This window comes from Cannabis sativa, chromosome 1 (assembly GCF_029168945.1).
Source record: "Cannabis sativa cultivar Pink pepper isolate KNU-18-1 chromosome 1, ASM2916894v1, whole genome shotgun sequence".
Taxonomy (NCBI): Eukaryota; Viridiplantae; Streptophyta; class Magnoliopsida; order Rosales; family Cannabaceae; genus Cannabis; species Cannabis sativa.
Genome location: NC_083601.1, coordinates 9,443,825 through 9,451,547, shown reverse-complemented (window position 1 = coordinate 9,451,547; position 7,723 = coordinate 9,443,825). Strand labels below are relative to the sequence as shown.

General features: G+C 36.4%; 2 protein-coding genes across 3 annotated transcripts; one reads left to right on the top strand and one right to left on the bottom strand.

Annotated features, from left to right (window-relative positions):
* Nucleotides 1–2,072: 2,072 nt before the first annotated feature.
* LOC115705412 (26S proteasome non-ATPase regulatory subunit 7 homolog A) lies at nt 2,073–6,013 on the top strand. The gene is made up of 10 exons (XM_030632745.2): nt 2,073–2,459; nt 3,151–3,243; nt 3,335–3,416; nt 3,510–3,606; nt 3,713–3,788; nt 3,958–4,016; nt 4,150–4,272; nt 4,926–4,983; nt 5,090–5,175; nt 5,699–6,013. Exons 1-10 carry the CDS (start codon nt 2,273–2,275, stop codon nt 5,768–5,770), a joined length of 933 nt encoding a protein of 310 aa, XP_030488605.1. The 5' UTR covers nt 2,073–2,272; the 3' UTR covers nt 5,771–6,013.
* Nucleotides 6,014–6,096: 83 nt separating this feature from the next.
* LOC115705413 (uncharacterized) lies at nt 6,097–7,464 on the bottom strand. Of its 2 annotated transcripts, none has more exons than XM_030632746.2 (2): nt 7,277–7,464; nt 6,097–7,189 (listed from the first exon to the last, which is right to left on the bottom strand). In XM_030632746.2, the coding sequence occupies exon 2, from the start codon at nt 6,831–6,833 to the stop codon at nt 6,228–6,230; it is 606 nt and encodes a 201-aa protein (XP_030488606.2). In that variant the 5' UTR covers nt 6,834–7,189; nt 7,277–7,464; the 3' UTR covers nt 6,097–6,227. The 2 variants fall into 2 exon arrangements, with proteins under 2 accessions (XP_030488606.2, XP_030488607.2); XM_030632747.2 differs by having other exon boundaries at nt 6,097–7,178.
* Nucleotides 7,465–7,723: the final 259 nt, after the last annotated feature.

Genomic DNA, 7,723 nt, shown 5'->3' with positions numbered 1-7,723 from the left:
TTCTGTGTTTTTTAGCAATAATACTGGTATTGAGGTGCGGGATTCTATTTGTGCTATGTTGGAAATTTATGAGGCCGATGAAAATGGCTATTACTTGGGTCTTCCGTATTCGGTTGGTAGAAATAAGAATGTTATCCTTGGTTTTCTTAAGGATAAGCTTCGGAAGAGAATTCAAGGGTGGGAAGGACGTATCTTATCTCGTGCGGGAAAGGAGGTATTGTTGAAATCTATTGCTCAAGTCTTGCCGAGTTATGCTATGAATGTTTTCCTCTTGCCGTCAGACAATTGTAAGGAGTTAGAGCGGCTTATGGCCAAGTTCTGGTGGCGCTCAGATTCAAGTAGTGGTAAGGGTATTAATTGGATGAGCTGGGAGCGGTTGTGTCGTCATAAACATGCAGGGGGATTGGGATTTCGAAGCTTGAGAGATTTTAATTTGGCTCTTTTGGGGAAGCAATATTGGCGTTTTTTGTTTAATGCTGATTCTTTGGTTAGTAGGCTTTATAAGGCTAAATATTATGCTACTGGTAATCTGTTTACTGCTGGGTTGGGAGACAATCCTAGTTTCATTTGGCGTAGTATTCTTGAAGCAAAAAATCTTATCCACGCCTGTGCTCAAAGAACAATTGCTAATGGGGAAAATGTATCCATTCTTAATGATCCTTGGCTTCCACATAATTCAAACAACTATGTTGTCTCACGGCACCCTGCTCTTGTGAATAAGTCGGTCAACTGCCTCTTTCAAGTTGGTAATCGCGCGTGGGATGAGGATGTTGTGAGGGACCTGTTTGTTGCCCGTGATCAGGACTTTATTTTGTCCATTCAGCTCAGTGATTCGACCGCTAATGATGGTTGGATTTGGCGACTTGAGACTTGTGGGAATTATTCGGTTGAAAGTGCATATAAGTTCTTGCAAGAATCTAAGGGTGCTTGGTGCCGGGAGGCCAATACTGATTTTTGGAAGCGGCTTTGGTCCTTAAAAAATTCCTCCTAAGATCAGTAATTTTTTATGGCGAGCTGCTTCGGGTGTGCTTCCAACGTGTTTTCAACTCTAAAAGCGTTATGTTCCTGTCAATGCTGACTGTCATTTGTGCAACTCTAGTACTGAAACTATTCAACATGCGTTGGTGGAATGCTCGGTTGCAAAGGCTGCTTGGCATCGCAGCATAGTGGACGTCGAGGCTGGGCTGCAACGTTCAGCAACTGGTTGTTGGGAATTTTCACCAGGGGGCACGAAGTTGAAATGGAGGAAGCAACGATGGTGAGTTGGGCTATTTGGCGTGCACGGAATGACTTTGTTTGGCAAAAGAAGAGTTGGCTTGCTTCAAATATTGTAACATCAGCTAGAATCTTGCTTGATCAATACAAATTTGCTCAGGAAAGGAAGGGGCTTTCGTTGTCTCATTTGAATGATGGGGGGCGAAACTGTGAACGTTGGATTGCACCTGTGTTAAACAAGATTAAGGTTAATGTTGATGGGGCTTTATTTGAACAAGAGGGCCGGTTTGGAATGGGCTGTGTAGCTCGAGATCATCATGGAACCATGGTAGAAGCTTTCAAGAAGGGAAAGGTTGGGTATGTACAACCTGAAATTGCTGAGATCGTAGGCATCAAAGAAGCGTTGAGTTGGATTGCGACTCATTCCTGGGACAATGTAGTGTTAGAAACGGATAGTTTGATGTGTGTCCAAGCAGTCCAAAGTAAAGTTTTTATGTCCTCACAGTTTGGTCTTATTGTTCAAGATGTTAGGAATTTACTTTTGAATTTATCTTTTGTTGAGTTATGTTTTGTTAAACGATCTGCAAACAAGTTGGCTCATTGCTTGGCAAGAGACTCTTGTTTCTCTATAGGTTGTGTGCTTCAGTTGGAGGATTGTTCCTCTGAAGTGCGTTCTATTGTTTTGATTGAGTTTAATTAATAAAACTCCTGATTAATTCAAAAAAAAAATGGCATCCGAAATTAACTAGGAAAGAAAAAAAAAGTTGAACGACATCAATACTCAAAAACGACAGAATAAGGACTGATTTTTTTTTTTTTGAAAATAAATAATAAAACGACAGAATAAGGACTGATGATAATAATAAAACGACGAAAAATACGGCGTTTAAGTTCCTTGGTTGGTTTTCACACTCTCTCTCCCTGAGGTTTCCTGGAGAAGAAGCAAAGTTGAACAAAGCGAAAACCTCAGACCCAGGATCAACTGAATTACTTCCTTTTTTTTTTTGTTTTCGAGAGAAAATTTAGGATTTTTTCTAGTGAAAGGAAGGAAAAGAAAATGGATGTGATAAAGACGCAGCAAATTTCAGCTCGACCGATCGAGAAGGTGATCGTTCATCCTCTAGTGTTGCTTAGCATCGTCGACAACTACAACAGGGTCGCCAGGGACACCCGCAAGCGCGTTGTCGGTGTTTTGCTCGGAAGTTCCTTCAAAGGCACCGTCGATGTTACCAACAGCTATGCCAGTTCGTATTTACACTTTCCGTGCTCTCTTTTTTGGATCTGAATTTCTGTGTTCATAGATTTTGGGGCTATGAAGATTCGAATTCTGCTTATTTTACTTTTCTAGGGTTTCAATTACAGTGTATGCGTTCTTGTTATTAGGTTTAACATGTGAGAATTTTAAAGTGCTGAGCTTCACTTCATAAAAATAAGAACGTTCGAAGAGTAATGTGTGTTGAAAATTTTAGTATTAGAGATCCGGGTATGCTTAGAAAGTATTAGAACTAAACGTTTTTCTACTTTATAGTCTAGTGATTTAAAAGAACGAGTGGCATTACTCTCAAAATGAGAAAGAAGAAATGATTTTAATGTTAAGTATTTGTGTTTATCATACTTTTAAACCAAAAAATTTGCATACGTCTGTGTGTTTATGTTTTTCTCTTCAACTCAGGTACATATATTTAATGTGATTTGTTTTACAATCGTATGCTTTTTTTCTTATCAATATTTCCATCTTCACAAATTAGTACCTAGGACTCTTTATAAATGTGCACCAAAATGGCAACATAAGTGATCATGTATAAGTATGTTTTGCTAACGAAGTTGTTTGATTGATCAAGCTCTAGAATGTGTCTGGGCTATGTGAATAAAAATTGTAAGTGTTAGCTTTTGCTTTCATGAATTTATTTGGACTTACGAAACTTTGATTAACAGTTCCTTTTGAAGAAGATGATAAGGACCCAAGCATATGGTTTCTTGATCATAACTACCATGAGGCAATGTTTTCCATGTTCAAGCGGATAAATGGTATTTGTTCGATAATATGTCATTCCAACATATCCTTGTTTTTTTTTTTTTTGATAAAATTGATCAATGCCTTCTTTATTTGTATCTTCAGCTAAGGAGCATGTTGTTGGGTGGTACAGCACTGGTCCAAAATTGCGGGAAAACGATCTAGATATTCATGGATTATTTAACGAGTAAGAAAATAAGATGATAACTTTTATTCCAGTACATAGAGTATGTTTTCTTGGCGCTAATCAATTATATTATTGTTCACTTTGATGTTACAGCTATGTTCCTAATCCTGTTCTTGTCATAATTGATGTACAACCTAAGGAACTGGGAATTCCCACAAAAGCTTACTGCGCTGTTGAAGAGGTTAAAGAGGTAGGTGAACAAGTTCTTTCAGCTAATCTTTTTTGTATTATAGAGCACACCTTATTCCTTAAATCATAGATGCTACAACAAGGAGACTAACTTTTTAGAGTTACAGAATGCCACCCAGAAAAGCCAGAAGGTGTTCGTCCACGTGCTTTCAGAAATTGCTGCCCATGAAGTCGAGGAAATTGGTATGCTGTTGACTTCTTAGTAGTCAAAATTTGCTTCCATTAACGTTCATTTCTTCTTGTGAAAGTGACTTTTATTTCATGGATTCATGTTGGTGCAGTGGCAAAGCGTGTCTTAATATGAGTTTGTTATTATGGTCTCTTTGTTTACATATTATTTTCCCTTTGACAGGGGTGGAACACTTGCTAAGAGATGTAAAGGATACAACTATCAGCACCCTTGCTACGGAGGTTTGGTTTTTGTTTTCATTTCCTGTGCAGCACTTTTTTCTTGGCCTTTTTTCTGTCACCTCTTTTTTGCTCTATTTCTGACTTACTATTATTGTCCACAGCTCAAAACTTAGGCTTCTTTTGTCTTGTGCAGGTTACTGGAAAACTTACTGCCTTGAAAGGTCTGGATTCACGACTTCGGGAGATACGAGGTTATCTTGACCTTGTAATTGAGGAGAAACTCCCATTAAACCATGAAATTTTGTATCACCTACAGGTACAACTGCTTTTTTTCTTTTCTTTTTTCTTTTTTCTTTGTCTGGTACATTATAATTTTATCACCTTCCATAAAAATTGAGGGCTAGCTCACTCTAGTGGAGTAGCTCAAATGGTTTGAGGTTTGGTCCTACGTGGTTTGAGGAGGTTCAAGTCTCTCTTAGGTACTTACATAGAAATTGTTATAGTTTTTGTTGCTCAAATATTACAAGGCTAGGTGAGAGAGATTATTGATTTATTTCAATTGAGAACTGGCTTCATGTAAATGATTGAGCATACAGGCATGCCATTATAAGGTGGCTAATCAAAGTTGTTAAAGAGACATCTTGTTTTTCAAACTGCATTTTAGAAATTGTATTGTACAATAGACTAAAGTTTGGGAGTTGTGATTCTCATATTCAGAACATTGACCTACTACATGCCTATACATGCTTCATATATTTTAGTGAAATAAAAGTAAGATAACATATGAAAATTGGTCAGGTGGCCTGTTGAGAAATTTTTGACTGTCATTCTCTTATGCGTAATTTTCCATCTTGTTATGTGTGTCATATTTCATTATACATGGAAACTACCTTGTCATTTCCCTTTTTTTGTTGCTAGGAATATTTTTCCCTTTTGTAGTGACTTTTCTCCTTGATTAAATCCTGGCAGGATGTGTTTAATCTTCTTCCAAATCTCAACGTTTCAGAGTTGATTAAGTCCTTTGCAGGTAATTTTGTCTATGACATAGTTTTTGTTGATTGGCTGTGCTGGTAATATTTGTTTATTAGTTTTGTCTTAGTATTCTGATATCTCATGTTCTTGACTTGATGCAGTGAAAACTAATGACATGATGTTGGTTATTTATCTTTCTTCCCTCATCCGGAGTGTGATTGCTCTCCACAACTTGATCAACAACAAGGTGATGCACTTTCATGGAAACCAATAAATAAAACATTAAATATAATGTATTCTTTTATCCAGTTAACATTTTGTTGATAATTATACCAAGAAAACAAAAACTACTTTGCTAACTTGAATTCTTATTTCAGTTGAGGTCTTAGGTGGGTTCAGTATTAGCCTAGGCTGACATAATTCTGATAAATACTAAAACCTGTTAACCGAATTTATTTAAGCCCAAAAAGTTTAGATCTCAAAATCAAAATTAAAAATATTTAAAGAGAATTGGTAGGAAACTGTTTTAGTTCATCATTAAACCTGCCAGATAACTAGACTAAACTAGATGTATTGGAACTGATATAGAATTTTGGGATTCCATTTAGTGTTTCAGGCTTGGTTTTGTACTATTTAGGTGTCCAGCTAAACAATTAAATTTTTATTAGTATGTTACACTATTTTGACAATCTAAAGGGGTATTTTATGCTGTTGTCGTTATTGTAGCAAAGCCCTCTACTCATTCATAACAAAATTTTGGCAAATTTCAGATGCTTAACAAGGAGCACGAAAAAGCTGAAGACTCGAAACCTGTTGCTGTGCCATCTGCAGCAGGAAGCTAGATTTTAATGCCGAAGGATTTTATTGAAGAAGTCTCCATCAGACTGCAGTTTTACAATGATTTGATCTTCCCAGTAGTGTAATAGGTTATAATTTTTGCAGTCTGAATTGGATGGATGGTTACAGAGATGGGGCATATTTGTTTGATTTTAACTCTATGATTTCCTCTCCTAGAACATGTGATATTCTTTCATATATGTCATTGGATTTTGCCAAATTGTTAAAACAAAAATGTTCTTTCTACATTTATAATTGTACTCATCCAAATGGCAACCATTGGTATTGATACTGAACCAAACTATTGAATATAAACAATTGACAAAATGTATTAGAAACAATCTATTTTATAATTTCTGTCATCTATATCCAAATTCTTAACTAAAAGAAAAACAAAAGTTCAGCTTCCGAATCTATAATGATTCAGACAAGAACTGCATATTTTGTATTAGCCCTTTTCATTTACTTCTCTTCATCCTCATCATCAGGCTGAACTGATTCTTCAAATTCAGCATCCATGATAACCCCATCCATTACATGTACAACAATTTTGTTCCTTTTGATATCTACTTTTTCAGAACGAACTCTGTTAACCACTAACATTCCATCCACATCTTTGGAAATATACAATACAAACCCAGATATAGAATCATACAAAATCTCCTCACCAGAAGATACATCATCTGTGATAATTGTCCTTGGAACTGCCGAGAATCCCAGAACTCTAGAAATTACAGCATAAGTATCATCATTCATCTTCTCAACTAGACTTTCGTTTTTCCTTAGCCTTAAATCTCGTTCAAAAGCTTTCTCTGAAGGAACAAAAACAGTGAAAGCAAGATCTTCAGGCAACATTTCAATCATCTTCTCTCCAAATTTCCCAATAGAGCTAGAGTCTAAACTTTCTCTGGTTTTTGTATTATGATACAACCCAATTGCCTTTCTACTATTTGACACCTCTGGAAGCCTAAGAACAGAAATTAGAACCACAAAAAGGCAGCCAAAAAGCACCACCAACCATACGAAGGAGATCGAAGTCTTCAAAAACCGACCTCTGTTCATCTTCATAATTATCCGATTATTTTGAAAGCAAATGATTTGCAACTAAATGAAGTGAAATTTCACTAGTTCTACTGTAAAAATTAGATGTAGTGTCAAAAACTTGCTTTTTATAAGTAAATCTAAAATCCAAAAGCGCGTTTTCAAAACTTCCCCCAAATCTTTAAATTATTGATGAAAAATGATCGTGAGCTTGACCGAAAGCAAGAACAAAATCGTACACGTACTCCCTCATAGCCACCACAGGCATCGATGTTTAACAAACAAGCTAGCTCTAAGAAAACCCATTACGCCAATCATGCAAAATGAAACCTTTTCAGTTAATTGTTGAGGAGTGAGTAATTCCCGAGCTGCCTGCATCATTCCTACAAATCAATAGCCGTGTCCGTTTGGTTCCTGGGAAAATTGAATCAGAAAGAAGAAAAACACAATAATGTAGGAATTGAAAATACCTTACTCATTCGGAAACTTAGTAAATTCATTTCCGATTTCCGGTGGATAGATCTGACAAGTGACAATAAACCACTGACATTTTCTATTGGACTCGGGACTTGGGAGAGAGACAACTCAGGTTCAGCTCTCTGTGATTTGATTTGAGGTTGAACGCTGTACTCTTTCCTCTATTGAACCAATTATAGGCACTTCTCCAATAAGCCCAGTCCATTGACCAATACTGGGTCCCGATTGACTATTGGGCCTCTTATGTAATATGTTAAAAGAAGAAAAAAAAAAAAGGGATTTTTTTAGGAATATACTATATTAGGTAAGTTTTTACAAAAATAACGTTAATAATGTATTACACACAAAATGACGTGACACGTCATCATCTCCTCCACGATTACCTGCAAACATAAACACAACTGTTAATCCTAAAAATAGAAAATTACCAAAAAAAGGGC

Bases quoted from the DNA above. Each gene is read 5' to 3' on its own strand.
- LOC115705412 (XM_030632745.2), top strand. From the start codon at position 2,273: ATGGATGTGATAAAGACGCAGCAAATTTCAGCTCGACCGATCGAGAAG. The intron at 3,417-3,509 runs GTAAGAAAATAA...TTGATGTTACAG, and splicing joins ATTCATGGATTATTTAACGA to CTATGTTCCTAATCCTGTTC. The intron at 3,607-3,712 runs GTAGGTGAACAA...TTAGAGTTACAG, and splicing joins CTGTTGAAGAGGTTAAAGAG to AATGCCACCCAGAAAAGCCA.
- LOC115705413 (XM_030632746.2), bottom strand. From the start codon at position 6,833: ATGAAGATGAACAGAGGTCGGTTTTTGAAGACTTCGATCTCCTTCGTA.